We start from the raw sequence: 24,287 nt of genomic DNA, 5'->3' as shown, positions 1-24,287 counted from the left end.
TTGGGGTGTCGCGGACACCGTCAGAAAGGAGAGCCGGAGCCCTCAGCAGTGGGTGGGAGGGAGGCTGGAGCACCTGGGACGCAGGAGAGTCCTAAGGAGCGGCGGCGGAGAGGAGCACTCGTGTAAGGGTGGGAGCGGCCGGCTGGAAAGGCACCGCCAGCCTGAAACCTTGCTGTATTGCGGTGCTTCGAAAAATAATTACCACTAGCCCCGCGTCTCAGGAATTTAAATCTAAAACTTAGGTGCAAAAGAAATTTGATTTTGCTTTGCTACGAGACGTTACTGTGGTGGCAGGTTTTAAACAGAGCCAAGCGTACACAAAAGTAAGGCTACTGTTTGAGTGGTGCATAGCCTGTGAAAGATTTATGACTGAAAAAAAATCTTTAAAAAAGAGAGTTCTCTTACCAAACTTCCCTGTTTTGATTCCAAGAAAACAACTGTGGTTATTGTATCACTTGTAGTCGATTCTACAAGCCTGGTGCCAAAGAAATTTCTCTTAGTTTTGTGTTCTGCCAGCATTATTCAGTTATCTTTGTTAACACTGTATTTGCATGCACTTTATGTTGTAGCTGTCTAGATTAGTTTGAAGTGATGTGATGTTTTCTTAGACAAAGTAAAACAAGACTTTTGTTAGATGAAACAATCCTTTAGAAGAGTGGTAAGTAGAGTCCTAGTCTGACCAAGTTACATGATATATTGTAGAACAATTATTTAAGGTAAATTTAAAACGAAATTATTATTCTTTAGGGCATTAACAGTTAATAGGATTTTTTTAATGTTCTTTTCCATTAGGTTTCTTTCTTGCTCTTTTTATCCACAGAAGCGTAGATCTCCTGCGTCCTTGGGTTGAATCCATGGAGTAATCAATGGACACAGCCATGGAGTACAGATGTGTGTAGATTCAGCGTGCAAAGCTCTATATTTTTACAGGCTTGGAGGCCATACAGTGTAGCGGTGTAGATTGAGGCAGTCCCGTTAGAGGAACTGTGACTTCTTTTTTTTTTTTTATCCCTCTGTTGAGCATTGAGAGATAAATAAGGAAGTTTGAATGTTCTTTATATTGTGACAGTTATCTCGTGAGAGAGAAAGATTATAGTCATAGATACGTATATTTAAAGAGTTTGGAATCAGATGTGATTCTTTTAAAAAAATGGCTGAAATAGATTAAAGTATATAATTCTTTTGGTTTTCACAATCATTTAAAATCACTAGAAAATACCATGATAAATACTGTTGACATGTTCAGTGTTTTTTTCAGTTAAAAAATATTAGCACTCTGTCAAAGTAAGGGTGAACCGTGCAGCTTTCCCTTTTGCACATTGTTGCAATTTGATAGAAGAGCAGAATTAGATCCAAAACCACAGGAAGACAAAAAACATATTTATTTTTAGAATTAGCTAGTGGTTTATCTTGAGCACAAAATAACAGTGTAGAAGACTGATGGTGGAATCATAAGCTTGTCTTAAGCACCTTTGAAGATACCAATGACCCAAAAAAAAAATCTACAGTAATTTCCTTAGTCTCCCATCTTTTTTTCTGGACCTGTTAGGACAGAAGTATTGGAAGTGTGAAAAATCACTTCTGAAATATATGTTATATTCAGAAGTCATGGTCTCTCAATAATAATAATAATTTTCTCCTTTTTTGCAAATTACACTTCTTTTTTTCTTCCTAATCCTTTTTCAAGATGCAATATTTAGCGGAAAACAATGAGTCCAATGCCATTGCTGATTTGAATCCTATAAGTATAAGAAATTGTTTACATCTGAACCTACTGAAAATTCTAGGTAGTGTTATTCTTTTTCCAGCTTTATAGACTTTTGGGTCAGTTCTCCAAGATCGGTTGTGTACACATTATGCAGACTGTGCCAGAATCTGCCTTCAGTGACATGTTTTTAGCTCCAGAATAGCACAGCTGAAAAGGGGAACTTGTCAGGGTTTATATCATAATTGCAAGGAATACAAGAGTTATCTATGAATGTGAGTAATAGTCACATAAAAATCATTCCAAATGAGTATTCTCTGTTATGCTGTGCTCGAAATAAACCTGTAGCTGCTTCTCAAAACTACCTCTTTTTTGCTCAAATGTAAACATGTGCTTTAGTTGCTCCACTGGGGCAAGAGTGCTTGTACCATTCAAGATATCTGTTACGAAGCTGAAGATGGACTTGCAAGTGTTTCTGAGTTTCAGTAGTAAGTTTCAGTCATAAGAATGAAAACTTCTCATCTTGCAAGGATTTACAGTATAATCTTCTTAAATTCTAATTTAAGAAAAAGTAAAATACCAACTTATTGTAGGGAAACAATTTTGTAGTTCAGTTTGACAGTAGTTTTCCTTGCATTTGACAAAAGAAAAGAATCTTGGTGGAGGAGGAGAGGGCAGCTCACTAGATGTCTCAGCTGGCATTTCTAGAAATGATTTTACGAAAAAGGATTCTTAATATCTGTACTACGTTTACAGAAAAACATTAATTTCTGCTGTTGAATTTAAGCCTTTCAACCACTCTCATAAGAAAGAGAAACCTTGGGCTTTACAGTATCCTTCCCTAATCTTTTGTATGGTGTAGGATAGTACAATACACAATTATTAATATTTATTTGAGGCACGGTACATAGCTGACACTGTTTACCTTTTAATTTCATGACATAGGGTAATGTTAAGGCATACAGTTAAGCAGAAGTTAACTGGAAGAAAACATTTCCTACTGACTTCTTCATTGCATGTTGGGGTGATTAGAAAACATCAGCATTGCAAATGTGAGAAGTGTGAAGGAGAACCAAAAGAAAAAAATGCCAGGATTTGCTGCAGCAAATGATAATTAATAAATAAATATTGTGTTTGACACAGAAATATTGCCTGCCTCAAAGAAATTAAATACAATTTTGTAGTTTGTGTATGCATTCCAAATTTGAAATTAGGTATAACTTCCTGTGCCTTTGCATACAAAGATTAGTGATACTTCTTAAGAGTGGCTTTTCTAAAAATGAAAGAAAAGGTAGAAATGCTTTGGAGACTCACAGGGATCCTAATGTTATAAAGTGACTTCAGAATATCTTGGGACCAGTGTTATTTAATATCTTCATTAATGACAGACAAAGGGATCAAGTACATGCTCAATAAATTTTTAGATTTATTGAGCATGCACCAACACCAAGCTGAGAGGTGCAGTTGATACACCTGAAAGATGGGGTACTATTCAGAGGCACCTTTATAAGCTCAAGAAATGAGCCCATGGGAACCTGAGAAGATTTAACAAGACCAGGTTCAGGGTGCTGCGCCTGGGTTGAGGCAAACCCCAGTACCAGCACAGGCTGGGGATGAACAGATGCAGAGCAGCCCTGCCCAGAAGGACTTGGGGGTGCTGGTGGGTGAGAGGCTGCACATGACCCAGCCATGGGCACTCCCAGCCCAGAGAGCCAAACGTGTCCTGGGCTGCATCCAGAGCAGCGTGGGCAGCAGGGCCAGGGGGGGGATTCTGCCCCTCTGCTCTGCTCTGGTGAGAGCCCACCTGGAACCCTGCATCCAGCTCTGGGGTCCCAGCACAGGGAGGACATGGAACTGTGGGAGTGAGTCCAGAGGAGGCCACCAAGGTGACTGGAGGGATGGAGCGCCTTTCCTGTGAAGAAAGGCTGAGAGAGTTGGGATTGTTCAGCCTGGAAAAGAGAAGCATTCCAGATTACCTAATTGCAGCCTTGCAGTATTTTAAGGAATCCAACAAGATAGACATAAGAGCATGTAGTGACAGGACAAGGTAGAATGGCTTAAAACTGAGTTGGTTTACATATTAGTGGATGGATTATTACATGGATTACGTATTAAGAAGAAATTCTTTACTGTGGGAGTGGTGAGGCACTGGAACAGTTTGCCTGGGAAGTTGTGGGTATACCATCCCTGTAAGTGTTCAAGGCCAGGAGCTGGCCCCTCCAGTCTGGGGCTCTGAGAAAACCTGGTCCAGTGAGAGGTGTTTCTGCCCATGACAGGGGGCTTGAATCTAGATGATCTTTAAGGTCCCTCCAACCCAAGCTACCCTGTGATTGTATGATATGCAAAATGCTGCAAGCCTTCCCTTTGTACCAGAGGAAATAATTTAAACTTTGCATGTATTAGAACCTAAATAACCAGCATATGGAGTATGATTATAGCTAGTTTGTCCAGTTTCACTATCACTCAGTGTGTAGTAAACAGATGTTAGAGTATATTGGTTGACCAGCTAGGACTACTGAGTCATTTCTCCAGTTTTGCCCTTATTTGCTTTGAGATAGCATTCCTCCAAACAGATGGATTTCCAGGTGCTTGAGTGGAAAAAATGTCCAGTAAAAATTACAACTTTGCCTTCTTTAAAAATGGAAAGAGGCAGCAGAAGGAATTTTTCAGCACTGACACTGAGCAGAAGTAAGGTATAAGGTGCTAAAAGCTTTGATAAAGAAGCAGGACTTCTGGCATGGTAGTGTGTAAGTCCAGTCATGTAAATCCCTGAGACAGTATCTAGGCTAGGGGTGGAATTGAAATTGACAGGAAACACAATTGTGAAAGGAGGCAACTACAGAAAATACATTCAGGAAGTGTTAGCGTAGGGTATGTGCCAAGGAATCGGGCACAAGCTCAAATAAAATGAGTAAGGTATCACCATTTCATGCATCAGCCACAGCCCATCCCTACCCTCTTGGAGACATTCTCTTATTTCCCCCCCCCCACCCCCCCCCACCACCCCGTCTGTATAAAATAACAAAGTAAATGAGTGGGGGGAAAAAGAGGAAGAAACCATAAAACTTCTAAGACCATGGAAGAAATAGAATCCAGAACATATAGAGACAGTATGTGTCTTAGCTAAAGCCCATGTGACTGAAAACGTGTGGTATGCTAGATCTAAATGCTAAAATGTGTGTTGCTGCTGACCACTGAGTGTGTAGTTCTGCTTTTAAAAGTTCAAGTATCAATTTCAAAATTGGCTCAGTTTAAAACAATGTCTAAATGTGTCTTACAAAACTGATTTCCTGATTTTTTGATAGGGTTACCTGAAAAGTTGATTTTTTTAATCTAGATTCAAAGCCTGAGGTTAGAACTTTGCTATAAAGACAGTCCTCCCCCCCCCTAAAATTCTTGTAAAGTGCATTAAAGAAAAGCTTCAACTGAAAAAAAAATTAGTTATTTTGTTTGTAGAGAACATAGAAAAGGAAGCTGGTATGTGTGTGAAAAGCAGTTGCTTATGGGTAAGTTCCTACTCTGGGAAAGAGACCAAATTTGATAACTTGAATCAAGTAGATCAATCTGTGCAAAAAACCACAAACCTAAAATTTTGTCAAGGTGGTAATCTTTGATGTCATAGAATCACAGAAAGTTTTGGATTCGAAGGGACCTTAAAGATCATTTATCTCCAACTGTACTACGATTGGCTGGGACACTTCTTGTTAAACTCAGTTGCTCAATATCTGAAATACGCGGAATGTTGAGCAAAGGAAGCAGCACTAGTATTGTCAACTTAGGCATAAAGTTATAAATGTCACTGCTGCATTTCATAGAATTCATGTGAATTCCACAGTGTTTTGCTCAAGAGTTAGTAAAGAAAGCAGGATGTTTAACTAAAGATTATTTTTCCAAGTTGGATAACTGGATTAGCTATCTCTTGGATCAGTGAGCATCTTGGTGCTGTGAAGTGAAAATGATCACTTCCTTAAGATATGATAAGTATCAAGTTGGAGAGCACTGTTCTGAACAGTTCTGACACCCCAGAATTGAGGTGGCCATTAAGGGAGGCTTTGAGTAACTTTTCCATCCTCAGTTATCAGGTGCAGTTGGCAAGAAATCTCCTGCTGCCTCAGGTGCAGGGAATAACTGTGTGACAGTCTTGATCCAATAAATGCCTCAAAGATCTTCTCTGCGGGTACTTCTGTGCACAAAAGTGCAGGGGGAACCCCCAAGATGGGATGAGTAAACTCAAACCCACTGGAACATGCTTTCTGAAAAAGACGCAGAGCCGTGTTCACTTGGAAGCAGCGATGTGTTGAGGCCATGATGTTGCAAGTGTGAAATCCAGTTGCCTCCAACTCTCAAGAGACAAGTTTCATCAAATGGAGTTGGGTTTTTGTTATCCTGACATAGCAACTATCCAATTACCAGTGGACCATTTAGAGAGGTAGCTGTTGATGCTGTGTGGAGGACAACACACCATGAAAAAAGAGGCCTGCCTATGCAGCCTGGCAGTTTGTCATGCAAGAGGTAGGGAAATATTGCCTATTGGCCCAGAACACGCTGAGGCCAGGTGCATCCTCTTTCTGCCCAGAGTGATAAATTGGTCTTGTCAAGGGTATTTAGTTGGCCCAGGGGTTGCTAATGGGCTTACTTTGCAGGATGGGAAGAGAGGGCTTATATCTTTCTCTCTGTAGTGTTTCTGGAATGCTCTGTGTTTTATGTGAGAGGAGAGGTTAGGTTTCAGTTTGCTGGCTAAAATAAGTTCCTGCCTGTCAAGAGACTGTTCTGTCTTTATACCAATGAGAAGTAAGTTTTATCTGTGCTGCTTGTTCTGATGATAAAGGTTGATATGGGGAGAGATACAGACTTAATCTTTTCAGGATAGCTGATGCACTAATTATTATGAAGAGCCTCTTTTGCGAAGCAGTCTGCCTTTTATGATGTCTCTGTTCTCCTCATAAAACATAGTCAGGAAGAGCTGGGACAGTTGTTGGATGCTAGTATTTTTTAAGAGAAGCATTCCTTTCCTAACAAAAATACTGTTAAATTAAAAATGCTTTACTGGGGGAGTGTTCTTGGAGTGGTTGCCCAGAGAACTTGTAAATGCCCCATCCCTGGCAGTGTTCAAGGCCTTATTGGATGGGGTTCTGAGCAACTTGGTCTGGTGAAAGGTGTTTCTGCCCATAACAGGAGATTTGGAAGTAAGTGACCTTTAAGGTGCCTTCTAACCTGAACAATGCTGTGCATCTATGCTTCTAATTATTAGATAGATTTTAGGAAAGATATCCCTAATGCCGTCAACCTGGCTGTGTGAGCTAGTGTCACATCTTCCTTTCAAAAAACCAGAAATGCTTGGCCTTTTTTCCATACTTCTGTGGCTGTCAATTCTTTTTGAGTGTAATTTCCACTAAGAGATAGTGCTTACAGTGTGTCTATAGCAGAACATTTACCTGGTCTGTGCTCCTAGCAGAAGGTTTTCAGAAAATAAGGTAACATGGCTTGGTTTTTATAGACTCTAGAAAGTGGCACTGAGAAGACTTGGCCAGTTTTATAGAAGCTTGCCTATTCTGGGAGTATGAAAGGCAAGTTGTTTTTGTTCCTACAATAATTTCTGTATTTTATATATAAAGCAGGATACTGCAGACTGTTTCAGGTGAGAAAATAACCTCGGTCTGAAAGAGGAAGCTGCCTAATTTTGCCTCTCTGACTCATGGGGCCAGTCCATTGAGGCGTGTGTTCATCAAAGGTTTTAGCAATTCTGTAGATAGACCAATACATTTCAGATAAGGAATTAAGTATAATGGGGTCCAAGCATTCTTGCTTAACAGTAAGTGAAGGCTAATATTCCTGGTTGAGAAACTGAGATAATTTATATATCTGTAGCCTCTAGACTTGGAACTAAGTAGAGACAGACCTGCACAAAGGGGAGTTCATACCTGCATAGTAGCTTTGGAAATGCCAGCCTGCAACAATTACTGATTTTAAAAAAGTTAAAATAGACACTTACTGGAATGTAAAATAAATCTATCTTGTGGGTCTGCTGACTAGTAAGACCACAGTGGTCTTTATCTGAAACTTTGATGAATGAAATTCATTCAAATTGCATATGAATGAAATATGGCATTTTGTCTTAGTCCTGTAAAACTAAAAACTTTGAGACTGCTGTAATAATGTTGAATTTCTCCTGGGTTGTTTATTTTAATGGATGAAGCTTTTCATTCACCTTCTGTTTGATTATAGCAACTTCCTTCTAGAATTCATGATTCTTTAGTTCTGACATGTCTTGCTTTCCAGAAAATTTGCTAAAAATATTACAAGGAAGGAAAAACAAAGTTATGGCTTGTGAATCCATCCACACTTGGACCCTGATCTTTCTGGATGACTCCAGCCTTTCTCTGAAAATTTAAAGTATCATCAACTCTCTGCCTAAGGCACTTTTTGTGTGTGTTTGGAAATCAGACAGATATTCCAGGTTTTGACTTCCTGGAAAAAGAGGAATGTTTTGAATCAATGTTTTTGGTCTAACACTCTGGTAGATCTTTCTCTGGCAACTTCTTTCTGGGTTGTGACAAACAACAGACCTCAGTGAACCTTGAAAGAAGATTTTGGAGTAATTTGGGGCTGGGGGGAAATTTAGTGATAGTTAGATCTTTGTTTTGCTCTGCAATCACTATCTTGTCCATAATAGTTTTGTTATTGCTGTCTCTGTAAAAACTCTTCTGTAAAAATGAAAATATATTCCACTTGGCAACCGCTATACTGTCATATTTAATGTCACTGTAACTTTGAACCTGAAAACAAGCAGGGCGTTGGCTAAGCAGTTCAATCCCTTTTTAGTGATTTCTTGCAAGAAAGATGGTAATTTTTTTTGTTTTGCTCTTCACATATTTTCACTGCCTCTGTAAGTTCATTTCACATCTCCTTCTGTGCAGTCATAGTGGGATCTATGGTATGCACAGGAGTTTTACTTTTTTACTGTAGTTCTGGGAAGTAAATACCTGTTTGAAACAAAACCATGAAGGAGCAATACGTATACACATACATACATATATATGTGTGTGTGTGTACATGCATATTCATTTATGTATGTCTCAGTAGCTCCTGAAGGGAGGTAGCTGGGGCTCCCTAAGACTTTTGTGACTACACCGCAACACAAGCTTTTTTTTTTTCTTTTTTTCTCCCCCAGCATTTGGAAGATGCAATTATACCTGTACTATTCTGCAGTCACTACAGAGGCACAGCTGGTCTTAGTGAAGACTATCTGTGCCCAGAGAAGTTTGTTCACATCTTGTCACAGCAGGAAAATGGGAGATTAGAAGGGTCTGCCCACAGTATCGGAAATGCTTTCTTGCAGCTGTTCCTGATCCCAGTGGTTCTGTTACTTATAGGGTAGTTTAATCACAGTTGAGTACTTTGTCCAAAAGGGAGCAGGCTTCCCCATACAAATGGTGCCACCCATTTTAAGTCTGAAATTCTTGATTTGACAAGAGACGAGTTTAGCAAGAGGCAGTGTTTGCGTTTGTGACAGTGTAAGAGTCGAAAAGGAGGTAAGGGAATGACTGATAGAGCATAGTTAAAATATAGAAGAAAATGTTCACATTTTTGTGTAAGTGATCTTGTCTTTTTCTAAAAGGAGAAAAAAATTGTTTTGGTTTTGGGTTTTTTGGTTGGTTGTTTCCATTTTTAGTATGTGTGAAAATCATAGGATTTTTTTATTTCCAGGGAAAGAATTATTGTAATCCATAAACACCTGGCCATTTTTTTTTCTTTTTCTTTCACAATAGCATTCTGACATTTTTAAGAGATCAAAGCATAAAAACCTTATTAGAGGAAAACTATGGCATGTGAAAAGAATACCAAATACATGAGAATCCCAAAAGAAAGGTGTTGTATAAGACAGACAGTAGATTCCTAGCATCAGTGAAGAACACTTTTTTAGTGATGCATGCTCCTCCATGAGCTGAGTACAGAAGCTTTTATAGAAAAGCCCTGAATAGAATATAAATGCAGTGGTACTTTTTCTGAGCATCTGTTTGCCTTGTAATAGGGCAGTAATTGTGTTGACAGGTCAAGTAGTTTTTCCTCAGGAAATACTTCAATAGCTAGAGTGCCTGGAATAGTCTGATGATATCAGAATGTCAGATGCAATTTAGAGTAAATGAGGGCATTTCTGGCATGTTTCAATGGAGAACAAAACATCTATCTGTCCTCAGTATTAAGATGACTCCAGAAAGTAAATCTATAGGAAAATATTTTTGATGCTAATAAGGATTTTAGGTATGTTTGTGACTTTCCTTTTTAGTTCATTTTATGAATGACTCTTTGATACAGGAGGGGAGATAAATGGAGTTCACCCTAAACCTAGTAGATGAAATACCAATACCACCTGTTTAGTAGCCAATTATTTGTTTGGATGTGGCCAAAATGCTGAGGATTTACATGAATGAGGGCAAAAGCTGTTTCTTCTTAAGCTCAGAAAGAGGCTAGCTAGGCCACTAACTTTCATAATAACGATGAAATAAATGAACCTGTTGCAGATTGGACAATCCCAAAGCTCACTGACCAAACTGTAAGATTCAGGTTTTGAATTCCCCATCAGAAAAGTCTTCAGGGCCAAAGCTACCATATTCCCTACTTTTCCCAGACAGATTTTAATTAAGCTATGTTTCTGGTGAAGAATACATCTCAGTGTTTAAAAACCTTAGCAGAAACACCATTGTCACCCTGAAAGCATCACAATAAAGCAAAAATATCTGAAAGAAAGAAAATGCTTCTGAAACTGAACTGTTAAATTAAAATATGGAACCCGAGACAAGTATTTTTAGTAAGTAGAAGTGCTAAGGAAAGAGCCCAGTGTTGAAGAAATAATAAAAAATTGACAATATGAGCTTCCTTGCTTATTGTCAATATGAATTGATAATATGAAGGCATAACAATATGCAGCTTGCTAAAACCTAACACATGCTTCATGTATCTGTCAGCACTGGCCAGGAGCACGTGTGGAATAACAAGAAAGTCTTTGCAGATGAAGGCATTTTTAAAGTCTGAAGAATAAGGCAAAAAACAGAGCAACATAGCTTAGATTGTCAGTAAAAGGTTACAGAATTCAGAGAGGAGTGTTTGATTGTGTGAAGAAAGTTTTGCTTGGAGAAGCCTGGGAAAACACATGGAGAAGGAGGCTCAAGCATGAGTGACAGGAATGTTGCTGTCGGCTGTAAGCCGATTAGAGACACAATAGGTGCAGACTGAGACACAGTGCCCTGAGCATCAGTACTAAGCAAGGGCGCTTCCCTGAGGAAGGTCAGCAACTCAAAGATATCCAAGTGTCACTTTTCCCTCTTAGGCAGTACTACAGTACATCCCCTTCAGTGTGATAAGTGGGACATTGTTTGAAGTTGTCTACAAAAGTTGCAAAATCACCAGTATTACCAGTTGAATTACTCAGGATTTCAAATGTTTTTCAGTAGGTCAGTAAGTTCACTCTAGTGTCCTGAGCAATCTCTAGTTTGTTTGAATTACTTGATAAAATTATATTCTGCTGCATTTCCTGCCCTGATGACTTCCTTTTAGGCACTTGCTGTGTTCTTCCTTTGTTTCTGCATAATTTGCTCATAAAAACCCTTCTCTGAAAGTGTGGATAGAAATTGGATCTTCATGTTTATACAAAAAGCTAAAGGAGGAATTTAGAGGTAATCTGATGATCAAATTAAGAGCACTGTTCAGCTGCCTACACACACTGGAAGATGATTTTAAAGGTGCAAAAATGAGAAATCCATTTTCTTTGTTAAACTTCTTCAAATTTAGTTTGCTTAAAAGTGAGGTAGTAGCAATGAATTTGTAATACTTCAGTGTTAATTATTTCCAAGTGTACATCAAATCGGAATAGACCTTTAAGGGTCTTCTTAAACCCTGAAACTACCAAAATATTTAGTATATTATATCAAGTCACCATAAAAAATGTATTTATAATTCTACGCATACTGAATTTCTTTCAGCTTTCATGTGTGTTACGTAAGTTCAAAATGTGGAGAAGAATCTTAAAAATACTTATACTGCTTTTCTCAGAGGCACACATCTTGATTCCAAGAATCCTAATTAAATAAGAGCTTCAGAAAAATACACATTCATATTATTCTTTTATTATTAATGTTTTCCTGTGTATAATTAGAGAACTGTTGAAGTTCTGTGGGTGCTTGAAATATCTCCCTGTTCTAGACGAAACTGTTTCAGTAAGCATATTTTCATCATTCAGCACTGTCTGTTGTGCCTTGTAGGTATGTGTGCATGTGAGACATTTGCTTTAAACCTTACTTCTTTATTTTCATACCCTGATCACAGAATGCTACCTTGAAAAACAAGAAAAGGTGAAAAAATTACTGCTCAAATAAGGAATATTTTTTTGTAACACTTACTTCACCGCTCCACAGCTTTTGGTCTTCTGTCACATTTTCCTCATCTTAGCCATGAAGGAGTAAACTTAAAAATCAGAAATCCCTAAGTCTCCCACCACACTACTGTTTGGTCTTTTGAGAAAGATTCATATTCCTATTTGTATTTTTTTTAATGTTAGAATGGAGAACAGTACCTTGGCAATATTATACTCTTTGCTAGGCAAACTTTTCAATATAGCAATTATTCTCCTTTTATCCTTGTCTAAATATGAGATGAAATAGAATTAAGCTAAGTGTAGCAGTATGGTTAGCACAGATTTTTTCTAACACCTTCCAGGTGAGTTTTCATTAGTTTTGTTCATCTGTTTTGAGAGAATGTTTTGCTTCCTAGTATGCATAAAATGTGTGAGGTACTAAACCCTTGTGCTATGTCAGGAGTACCCTGCAGAGTTGATGAGGAAGCTGCCTGGGGGGAAGTGAGTACCTAATTTCCCTATGGGTTTGTGCAATACTTTTTCTTTCACGTAGGATAAGCCTGATATTTGCATGCATTTGTAGCTTCATTAAAAGTCACATTTAATGACTAAGGGGAGAGTTGCACTTAAGCCCCTCTATGGTTGTTATGCTCAAGCTTCTCTCTTGGATAGCCAGCCACACTTCCTTCAGCACTTGTAAGGGTAAAGCCTGACAGTCAGCTGTAGGGGGGCTGATCTCCTTGTTACAGCTTCACGTTTGCAACCACACTGGCTCGAAAAACACTGCACTGTTTGTGCATCTGGAAAAACTTAAAGGAGGAGGAAACTGAATTCAAGCATTTTCTTCTATTCCATTACTGATCCTAGAAGGGTATTACACTCCCAAAAGGAAGGCAAGATTTTGAAATTCCAAACAAAGAGAACAGCCATCCCAAATTCAGACAGTCTTCCAAAATTTTAAATTAGTTTTTAATCATTATCTAGAGGGGTTTTTTGTGATTATTTGCCTCCATCTATGCCCAGCAGGTGGTGCATCAGTCCAAACATTTCCTACCATTGTTAAACATTAAATATTCTTCACATATTAGAAAGTGGGGTAGAGAAACCTGGCCTGAAATCTACCAACAGTAACCTATTTTGTGAAAGTAAATCAGGCCATTGTTTTCTGAAACAGATATAGATAAATAATTTGTGAAATATTAGAGATCATAAGAATACCACTGCTGTTCTTTTTATAACTGAGGAATATTCTTCATATTTTAGAAACTTGTTATATAGCAGGCCTTCTCATTCTGAAGATTTAAGAGACAGTCCCTCACGAGTGCCATCACTGACATTTCATCTAAATTACAACCAGTGGATCTCCCCCCAGGCTCCCTCTGCCTTTTAAGAACTTTTTTTTTCCTGGGCAAATCATCCTGAAGATTGTGTAGAAAATAGCAAGATTAATATGAGACAAAACAATACTCAAGAGTAGCCTGATCTGAAACACATCCTAGTCAAAGTGAATTTAAATTTCAGTAGCCATAAAGGTTTTTGTAGTCAGGGGTGGTGTGTTTACCCCCTCTAACCCTGTCCCCCACCTTACTTTTATCTTATTAGGTGTTATTTTCATTCTAAAGTTCTTTATCTTTTTTAAGTCTGAAACTAGAAGTATGGCAACTTTAATGAAATACATTCATTAAAATAAATTTCTACAGATGAAGAGTATGGTGATATTTTTCTGTTTGATATTTGTTCAGTATGTATTATTGAGGTGTTCTGAGCAGGCACTGCAGTGCAGTACCATTCTTGGCATGAGACACTTTATGGGATTATTTCTTCCTTTTCTCCAAGTTGTACATTACTGGTGAAGAGCCAGTGTCAATCAGTCATCCATCCAAATTCTTTCCTTACTAAAAACCTAGTAGTAAATCTGTTTTCTTCCATCTTTCCTGAAAGTGATATTGAAGACTTGGAACCTGCCTTCCAGGACCATTTTGGTAGAAGTTGGATGATGTATATTTGTCTCCTAACCACCAGTATATGTGGTGCATAGTGGAGTAAAAAAAAACATTAGATGGGGGTGTGTGAAGGAAGCAAGTAAGCACAAGTGAAGGAAACAGGAACTAGAACATTCAAAACATCCTTATTTGTAATGACTTTCAGAATAATTGAATCAAAGAGTCTAGGAATATGTAGGTTGGAAAAGGTCCTTAAGATTATCAAGTCCAACTGTAAACCTATCACTACTCAACCCACTACAAAACCATGTCCCTAACCAGCATTCTGTAGGTCTTTAAATCCGTTCAGGGATGGTGATTTAAGCACTTCCCTGGGCACCTGTTGATAACTTCCTCAGTGAAGAAATATTTGCTGGTATTCAATTTAAGCCTCCTCAGTACTACAGGAGGCCTTTTCCTCTCATCAGGTGTAGGAAGAGACTGACTCCAGCCCTGCTTGGGATGTCTTCCCCATGCCACTGTCCCTTGCAGCAGAGTTGTTCTCCCCTGTGCCTTCTTAGGTGCCCAATGCCATGTCCTGCTAAGACAGACATACAAAGTGATGGGACTTGTTTTTTGTTAGGAGTAGAAAAGTCAGGGAGGCATCAGAAGGCTGTGGGAGAGGGGAGATGGTGAAAGAGCCTCCTGGTGGCTCTCCTTGAAGGCTTGAAAGCAGCACCTGCGCCCTGGGACAGGGCAGTGAGATGTGGGGCTCGGCTGGTCTGTGCCCCTATCTCTGCACCCCACTGGAGGGCAGGGAGAGATGGCAGGGATGGAGAATAGGAGGAAGGCCCTGATCTCCTCCACATCTCCCAAGTGCTCAGGCTGAGATATATATTGCACTTGACAGGCTCTGGCAAGATGTCAGGAGGGCTTAGGAGAGGAACTTGTATATTTACAACCCTAAGCGCCCATACCCTTCCCAGTCACCACCAGCTTAGTACAGTGTACTTGGGGGAGGTGGTTAGGGAAGAAAGGAATTTTCTGAGTGTGTTCCCTTCTATCAATGCACTGTCCCTGGACAGGTTCCTGTGAAACCCTCAGGACTGTGCAGCTGGGGAGGGGAAGGGAAGCACCAGCAGGGGCTGCGCTTATGCAGTGCCCAGGCCTGCTGCTGTCCCCTATGCCAAAGCTGGCAGAGCAAGCCAAGAGTTCTGATGGAGCCTGCATGCCTTGTGTCTGCACCTACAGGGGCCCTGGACAAACTGTGGACAGACAGACCCTGCTGGAAAACATCCTGGTCACAGACCTTCCTTCCATGGTGACATCACAAGGGTGAGAGACACCGCCGTAGCCAGGAAGGCAGATGCTCCAAAAGGGGCAAAGTCTGCTCCAGCGGATGTTCCCCTTTGTTGAGCTTCATTAAATTACTTTCATTTGAATTCCTTAGTGGTTTCAGGTCCCTTTGAATTGTATCACAGCCCTGTGATGTTTAGCCACTGTGCTGTTTTGTATCATTTGTGAATTTGCTGGGGCTGTGCTCTCCCTGCTCTCCACCACCTCAATGAAATAACATTTACCCCAGTCCTGACCCTGGGTTACAATACTATTAACTAGCCTCCAAATGGGCATTGTATTATTGACTGCAGTCCTCTGGCCCTGCATTAAATTACTGAATGAATCTATTCCATTTGAAGAAAGCTTTGTATGGTACAGTCAGAATGGTCATTTTGCATACAGAATAAATGTTGGGTGGTGACTGACTAAGGACTGCCTTCTGTGTCTTTGGTTATAACTTTTCTTTGTTGCAATTACCAAGCAAAAGTTATGTTACTAGATTGGTATGGGAACTTACACCAGTAACTTTTAGTTGCAGATCACAAGAGTAATAAATAATATGCTGCACAAAGCTCTGTTTTATAGGTGCAATATCTTTGCAACTTTGAGATCTCCCTTATTTAGGATGGTGGGAGAAGACCGGAAGATCTGCACAGCATGTGGTTTGACATGACTGTGCCCTATCTAGTTTTCTATACTGTGTGAGCCTTGTTGTTTTGACTCCCCTGCCTCTTCCCTTTGCCACATCAACCCTTTACATATTCACAGCATAACACAGATATTTCTCTACTGTTTTTTGATATGAGAACAAGAGACAGCAAGTCAGCACTGATGGATCAAATATGAATTAAGCAGTAGACACAAACAGCTCTGCCTGCTTCAGGACTGCCAGGGAAGGTGTCAGTCTGAAGTGCTGTGTGCTAAAAGGTCCTACATTGAGACTCCCATTCCTCAGTTACACCTTTGCATTATGGACCCTCACTTTTTACATAGTTATCCATAAAGTCTTCTGCACTTCTCTTCATGTAACTCAGTTGCATACTGTTCCCTATAGCCTGAACTGTTTTATGCTGATTCCATAGATTGCTGCATGACTTCCCTGAAATGATGCTTCATTTTATTGTGAAGGGCTCATACTTTAACTCCTATGTGCTTCACAACTGTATAAGGAGAAACTGAACTTCTGATCTCTTTGTCCACTTCTAGCCAAGGCGCTGGGAAACAGGAAAAGAGAGCTCATGGGATTTAGACAAACAGCTTCTAACAAGATAAAATTTAAAATGGGATCTTCACTTTAAAATAATTTTTTTAATTGTCAACATATATATCACCAACAAAGGTTTTACTAAAATTACCTCAAGCTGTGCCCCCTGGACATTTTCAGGTTGGACATTGGGTGAATTTCTTCACAGAAGGGGTTATTAAACATTGGAATCCTCTGCTGAGGGAAGGTGATGGAGTCACCATCCCTGGAGGTGTTCAAAAAACAAGTGGACAGAGCACTCAGTGCCGTGGTCTTGCTGACAAGGTGGTGATTGGTTCAAGTTTGGACTCAATGATTTTAGAGGTCTATGCCAGTTTAAATCATTCTGTGATTCTGCAAACATACTACAGGTGAACTGCCATCTTACTGGTTTATCCTCTTTTTTCTACTGACATTCATGTCTCTGTCTTTGTATTTTCAGGTACAGTATTCTAGGTTTGTTACTTGGAAAAGAAAAAACCATGGCTTCCAACACATCAAACCCTGCTAACCATTTGCCATACTTCTTTGGTAATATCACACGTGAAGAAGCCGAGGAGTATCTGATGCAGGGAGGAGCAAATGATGGACTGTACTTGCTCCGCCAAAGCCGGAATTACCTGGGGGGCTTTGCCCTGTCCTTGGCCCATGGAAGGAAGGTTCACCACTATACAATTGAGAGGGAGCTGAGTGGTTCCTATGCTATTGCAGGAGGCAGGTCGCATGCCAGTCCTGCTGAACTCATTAACTATCACTCCGGGGAAGCGGATGGCCTTATCTGTCTACTGAGAAAACCTTTCAACCGGCCGCCAGGTGTTGAACCCAAAACAGGACCCTTCGAAGATTTGAAAGAGAACCTCATCAGAGAGTATGTCAAGCAGACTTGGAATTTGCAGGTAAAACCAGACTGATCTTGCCATGAAGTAATCTTTGAGCTAGGAGAAAAAAAGATTGCAGTGTTTGTTTCCAGCTGTTGCTGCTGCTAGGTAGTATTTTTTCACATTGAAATAACAGCTGTTTGAGATTTAACAGTAAGGGGTTTTTCTCCCCAGTACATGCAGTAACTTCATGATAAGTGTAGTTTTCCTGAAATTTAAGCCCTTAGAATTTCTACAATGTCCTGGTCTAGCATAATCTTATCTACCTCTGCACTAATATATGCCATCAGATTTTGACCAAAAATTAATACCTGTAATGAGCAATATACAGAAGTGGTTTGTCTCATTGCTTTTAATTCTGATTTGTTATGGATTGTTAGGCAGGCAGGCATGGTGACATGATGACTTGTTGTACATCTTACTCTCTTAGTTGGCCTTGTTTCTGTGATGCTAATTTATGTCCAAAACAGAAATTGTTCCAGAAAGAGAACAGTTTCTACAGTCCGGAGCACTGCATCTTCAGTGCTGCAGGGGTCAAGCAGGAATTTTCCATGTGGAGGACAGATGTTGGATTTTTTTCCTGGGAATGACTATGAAGAAGCCATTCTTAACATGGAAACACTAGTGTAGGAGGCTGCAAAAAGAGTATTATTTCACCTTGCGATGTCATGAGTTACCTTTATGAACTCATGAAGATACTCAAGGTTCCTAATCTCTTTTGCTGCTAGCAGGTAACCCTATGAATTCTGCTCTGTAAAATATATGGAGCAACCCCCAGCTGGGAAAACCTGAAACTTACACAACATTTTCTATAACTGCTGAGATTCACTGTGTCTTTTCTGATGAGTCTGAGCTCAATGTAGAGGGAAGTTGACGAGCTCTGGTTAAATGCTGGTGAAACTAGTGAGGGTTGCCCTCAGATTCTGAGCCCAATTTAGAAGTGGTAGGTTGTAGACAAGGTTAGAAATATCTAAGTAAATATTACTCTGAATAATTCACTCTAAAATGGGGACTGTTCTGTCTGGGAAAATTTGCATTGATGTCTTTGACATAGACATGCTGCAACAGTGCAAAGCACATTCCGTTTATTTTAGTACACTGCCATAGGATATGTAATTTGGAGGTATGTTTGAAAGCTCAGACTAACCCTAACTTCATTTAGCCATGTCTCATTACCGTAACAATATTACTTTTTTTAAGCTTAAATACTAATATATCAGTGGTTTTATTTACTGGTTAATTTTTCTTCTTTTTCTCAGAGGTAGAGGGAGAACCCTAGTTTTGTGATATGTTAGTTTCTGTTTTAAAATCTTTATAGCAACCAGGCCTTCACACACAACAAATATGTGCAGATTTTGGATGTCCCAAAAGCAGTCCCAAAAGACTGAGAGTCTACCTGTCATCTTTTTATTGCAGAAGATAGTTTGACTGTTTCACCATGTTTTTACTGTTCTCTAGGGGCAGGCTCTTGAACAAGCTATCATTAGTCAGAAGCCTCAGCTGGAGAAGCTGATTGCCACTACAGCCCATGAGAAGATGCCATGGTTCCATGGGAGGATCTCTCGGGAGGAGTCAGAACACCGTATCCTCATCGGGTCGAGAAACAATGGAAAATTTCTGTGAGTTTCTTTTTCTGTGGTATTGTTGTTTGCCTCCAGTATTACTGTACAGCTCTTTTGAATAAATCTCAAATGAGACTGTGCCCTAAAGCATGGTTCATCCACAGTGAGGGCACCCAGTTCAGCATCATTTACATGACATGATGCTTCCTACCCTCAAGTCCCTCACTTAACTAAAGATGGAAAACTATAACAAAAGCCTGAAACATCTGCAGGGGTGTCCACTAGGACCTGCTGGCACCTGTTGTGAACAGCCCAGGGCAACCCCTGGCCTTTGCAGCCCCACTGTCAAAGCCTGACCACCTGCACCCAATACACAGGCTTATTAAACTGGTACAATTAGAGACAAACTCCCTATGTTAGCAGCTGTTGGGATCTGTATCTGTCACATCTCCCAGGGACAGTGGTAGTGCTGTGTTTTGTAATTAAGCAATAAAATGACCACTTCTACCTTGACAGCACTATTTTGTGTCTGGTGCTCACCCTCTGCATTTACCGAGCCTGATGATCTTTTGTTTTCTGAGCACAAATGTAGGATAGTGACTGACAGCCATCAGGGACTAGAGCCAGGGGTTTGTTTGGAGAGTCCTCATTTGAAAAATACCAGTGTTTTAACAGAGCTGTCTTTTGTCACTCCCAGCCCCACCCAGAAAGTATTTATATCATTATAAAAAATTTGAAAAATTGGCCTAAAAGTCTAGCCACGTAAGGATCACTTGGAACTGTATAATTTTTGAGGGAAATTTCATCACCTACCTATGTAGTTTTCATTAGCACTCAGCCTTTGGCTTTTTTTAGAGGTAGTCCAAAATGAAACACCACAATTAAGTGCAGGAAGGATATGGTTCTTCAGTACCAATTCTTTCACTTTACTGTTTCTCTGTACTTATGCCATACTAATTGCTAATGTGGGTGCAACCCTTGCATATTTCCATTGTTTCAGTCTTAGTAGACAGGAACCAGCAACTCCTTTAAATCCAATTCCCAGTAGAGTGAATTCCTATGAGGTCTTAACCACAAATGCTTGGACTGTAGTGACATCTCATTTCTTGAACTCTCTTTCCTCAGTAGTTGAGTTTTTTGTGTTTCATAGCCAGTCTCACCTAAGTAGCCATGCATGCCTGTTTTCAGCCTGGTATTCCCTATGGGTGGGGACCACATGCAGAGGGGCGTTACTCAGTTGCTTCGGCTGCCATGTGTAACAAAACATTGTAATAAGCTTGTCACAGATTTTGTCATACTTGTAGTAAAAAAAAAACAAACTGTTACAAAAGTTAAAAAAATTTGTGGAGCCAGATGTATGTCTTTCCGCTGAATAGGAGTTCAGAGGATTTGATGAACATAGCTGCTGTTACCAATTACCAGCCCAACATCACCACACAACCTCTCCTTTTTCTTGCCCTGTGATTTTGCTAGTTTCTTCTCCTACTTTTTAGACGGAAGGTCCAGTAATTGAAACAAAAAGCAATCCTTTCTTTTAATGACAATTTTATACCTAAAAATATATTGCTTTTTTGCTTTCCATTTTAACACCTTATCAAACCAACTTTGTATCAGCTGAGTCATGGTGTTGATCATGTATTAAAACTGGCAGCTTTTCCAGTTTCCCTCAGGTTCCTCTGTGGCCAAAGAACTTCTCTTTGGGGAAAAGGGGGTGGGGGGGGGGGGGGTGCACAGGGAAGGAATCTAGTTTTTCTTCAAAGAAAAGAATCCACTAGTTAACATTTATTAACAAGAGGGATAGGTTTTGGAGTAAGGGAGTGAAATTTTCTAATAGACTTGACATTTTCAGCCTCTATTATAAACACTAGTCTCTTTTTAATCTTCTATAAGTAGTCCTACTGCTTTGACTGGAAATATTTTCCCAGCATTTTCCTATGTTCCTTAAAGATGGCCTAGGAGGCATTTCTGATACTCTTTGCAGTGACATGTTCAATCATTTGTGGGGAAGCATTCAGACCTTCTCCCATGAGACTGGATATGTCAATGGATCCATATTTACATAGTTTTGATGGAACTTGGGTGGCTACTTTCACACTGGGAGGAGAAGCTCATAGAGGAGAAAATGCTAATTTTAAGGCGCTGTTTAAACCACGAGAACTGCCATTGGAGCTTAAATAATATGAATTGCTAGTGTTTGATCTTGGATATCTGTTATCAAGGACAAGACTGATTACTTTTGCATCTGTAGGATGCTCTCTGATGTATTAATTTTTCTTTCACAAACTTCCTATCTGGCCATTTTAGAATGCAGTGGCCACTCAGCTGCCATTTGCTCCTATGGTCTCAGGGAAGACACAGGGAGAGAACTTAACATATCCCATAGTTCAGTAGCCAGTGCAGCAAGAGAAATAATGTGGTGTTCATTTGTGTTGAAATCAGTTATTCTACATTGCTGAGCCATTCTAACTCTCAGACCCAAACACTTAGAGGCTCATCACAAATAGCAAAAGAACTGTCTAATTTAGAGACGTTTATTGCTTTCAGCAGTGGGTTGCCTAACATAGGTTTGCTCAGCAGGTGTTGAGAAATAACCACTCATTTCTGGCTAACCAAAGCAGAAGCAGCAAAACTGTTGAGTGTGAGTGTGGTGCATTGTTTTATATTTCAGGCACAGACATCACAGTTTTACTTACCCAGCAGCAGTGCTTGCCAGAATATTCTGTACATCTGTGGATTGAAGGCTTTGAAGTTGTGACTGTGAGTTAGTGTTTTTCTAACATTGGTCAAGATAATTCAGCCCAGTAGCTGACTGAAAAGTAAAACTTTCTAACATGTAAGTCTAAGAGATATTTGCTTGTTGTAGGAGTTGGAACGTGGGAACAAAGAGAGGAGCTAAATAGCTAAATTTTTTAAGAGATTAGGTTATTTAACAAGTCCATGGGTGAATACTTGTATGTGACAAAAATCAAATTGTTTATTATGGAGAAAATAATAAATCTTAGAAGGATATAATATTTTATATATTATATAAAAATAAATATTTTTAACAAGAGTCTCCAAAACTTCATTACACTAGAAATTTGCTATCCATCTGACATACCTACCTTAAAGCAAAATCCAATACAGCAGTCTGTGTAATAATACAACTAACATGTAGATTTCTTTAGCATTGCTATGCAAGATTATCAAATCTATAATTATTTTTAATGGTTTAAATATTTAAATAGTAGAAAAGATTCCTGACTGCAGTTCAAAATATCATGAGTAGCGCCATAAAAATAACATTACAATGCATCCAAGGAAAAATTCTGAGCTAAATGTGGATGTTTTACCAGGAGTTTTCAAAGATCTATTAAAAGTTTTTTTCATGGCTTAAAAGTCAGTAAAGTATGTATGTGGATGCTAGAGTTTGTTTTCAAAACCAAACACAGAAACCATGACATGAAATGGGAAGTATTTTCTACCTCTTCTGTGAAGAATGTTTATGTAAGATTGCCACTCTAGGCACAAACTTTGGGGGGAAAAAAATAGCAGTGGAACAGCAGTAAAATATTTCTAAAATTATCTGAAAAGAAACTGAAAATAGAGAACTTTATGTCTGAATCCACACTTAACTACACTAACACTTTTACATTCTATATTGGGTGATGGTTCTTGACCAAACTTCTGGGGTTTATTACATTTTGTCTGGCAGGGAACATTGATCATAGATTAAACTGTTAATATTGATAATACTTTTATTAATATTGCAATAGTATTTTATTAATAATGTATCATTAAATATTTATAATATTGTTCATATCTATGTGAGTTCATGCATGCATATGTGGAAGAGTTGAAAAATAAATTATAACTTCACTTAAAGCAAACAGCAGAAGAGTTAGTTTCCTCTGCAGTTTCACATAAGAAAGGCCTCTGGTATGTGGCACGGGTTGGCATATCTTGCAATCAGTAATGAACACATAAGTTATACAAGCATCTGATCTTGCATATGCGTTCAAAACCAGGAGTTATGGAGTTGGAGGAGAATAAAGAATATTCAGAAATACTGGTAAACTTAAAAATTCAGTATTAGGGAAATTGTGAGTGAAGGCATTGCAAATTAGCAGTTTAGTCTATATAAATTTTTTACCTGTATTCATGGCTGTATGTAGTTCACATAAAATATGAACAATTGTGTAAAACGAAAGTAGACAACTATTTTGGTGTCATATGAGTGTCCTCAGTAAGTAATGAGAATATTAAAGAGGACAAATCTGATTTAGACTATTATAATGAGCCACAGTAATATGCCATATCATGGCATTCCATGACAACTAGAAACTAAACTGTCTCTTATGTGTCACAATACTTAGTACTAGTAACAACATTTCAAAATAATAAGGTTTGAAGTGCAGTTGTCTGTAACAGTTTTATTGTCTTTTGTCTGACTAAAGATTTTTGTTTCTGGGATATGTATCAGTATATATTTACACTAATATTGCTGCCTTCTTCTAGGAGTTTGCTGCTACCAGACTGCATACTGAGCTAGGTCATTTTTCTGACCATATAGAGAATTCTTAAGATAATTCTATCAGTATTAACTTTCTATCTATAAAAGGGACTGGACATTGTTGACATCATAGAAGATGAAAACAATCCTATTAAATGTGACCCTCATTCAGGGACATTAATTAATGATGAAATTCCTCTTGAAAGTGCCAAGGAGTTGCTAGGCTTAGACGAGCTATAAAAGACCATAAAAGCTTTTCAAGATAAATGATAATACACAGACATTGAACTGTGTTTCTGGAGGTGCTGTCTTCCTCTCCACAGCAGCCTGGATGATGCGCATGACTCTTTGGGAGAGCTCTTTACTGATCTTCAGTTAGGTACATGTTGGGTGCCACTTGCAGACCACCGCAGCAGAGCTGTGGCCTCTCAAGACAGGTTCTGCCCTGGGTGCTTCAGCCGCAGAGTGGGTCTAAGGTATGAAGAAAAGCTGTGACCTAGCTGAGACAGCTGTACTAAGGTCTCCTATTTCAGGTGCAGTTTTACTGCAGAGCTGTTTATTAGGGGTTTCGTGGAGCATGATGTATTTTGCTGCCATGGTGAAGTCAACTAAATAAACTAATTTGATGCAATCCTCACAAAATTATTTTGTAACTGTGCAGCAGACTCACCAGGAGATGAATTTTTAGGATCCATTGTAGATAGCAATAGTGTGAAGCTGAGATATCTCCTAAATTCTGTAGCGTTCTGACATTTCTGAAACAGCTTTGAATGTGTTAGCGAACAGGGGAGAAGAA

General features: G+C 39.2%; 1 protein-coding gene across 3 annotated transcripts in view; it reads left to right on the top strand.

The window, feature by feature from the left end:
• SYK (spleen associated tyrosine kinase) overlaps positions 1 to 24,287 on the top strand; it is a 48,181-nt gene that overhangs the window by 603 nt on the left and 23,291 nt on the right. For all 3 annotated transcript variants that reach the window (XM_054652026.2, XM_077172227.1, XM_077172226.1), the window contains exons 2-3: positions 17,002 to 17,455; positions 18,896 to 19,056. In XM_054652026.2, coding sequence (XP_054508001.1) covers positions 17,042 to 17,455; positions 18,896 to 19,056 — 575 coding nt within the window. In that variant the 5' untranslated portion in view covers positions 17,002 to 17,041. The remainder of the gene's footprint in view (positions 1 to 17,001; positions 17,456 to 18,895; positions 19,057 to 24,287) is intronic.

The sequence above is a fragment of the Agelaius phoeniceus genome, chromosome Z (assembly GCF_051311805.1).
Source record: "Agelaius phoeniceus isolate bAgePho1 chromosome Z, bAgePho1.hap1, whole genome shotgun sequence".
In the NCBI taxonomy this organism is placed as follows: Eukaryota; Metazoa; Chordata; class Aves; order Passeriformes; family Icteridae; genus Agelaius; species Agelaius phoeniceus.
Note: the sequence above shows the minus strand (reverse complement) of the source record. Positions and strands in the feature narration are given on the sequence as shown.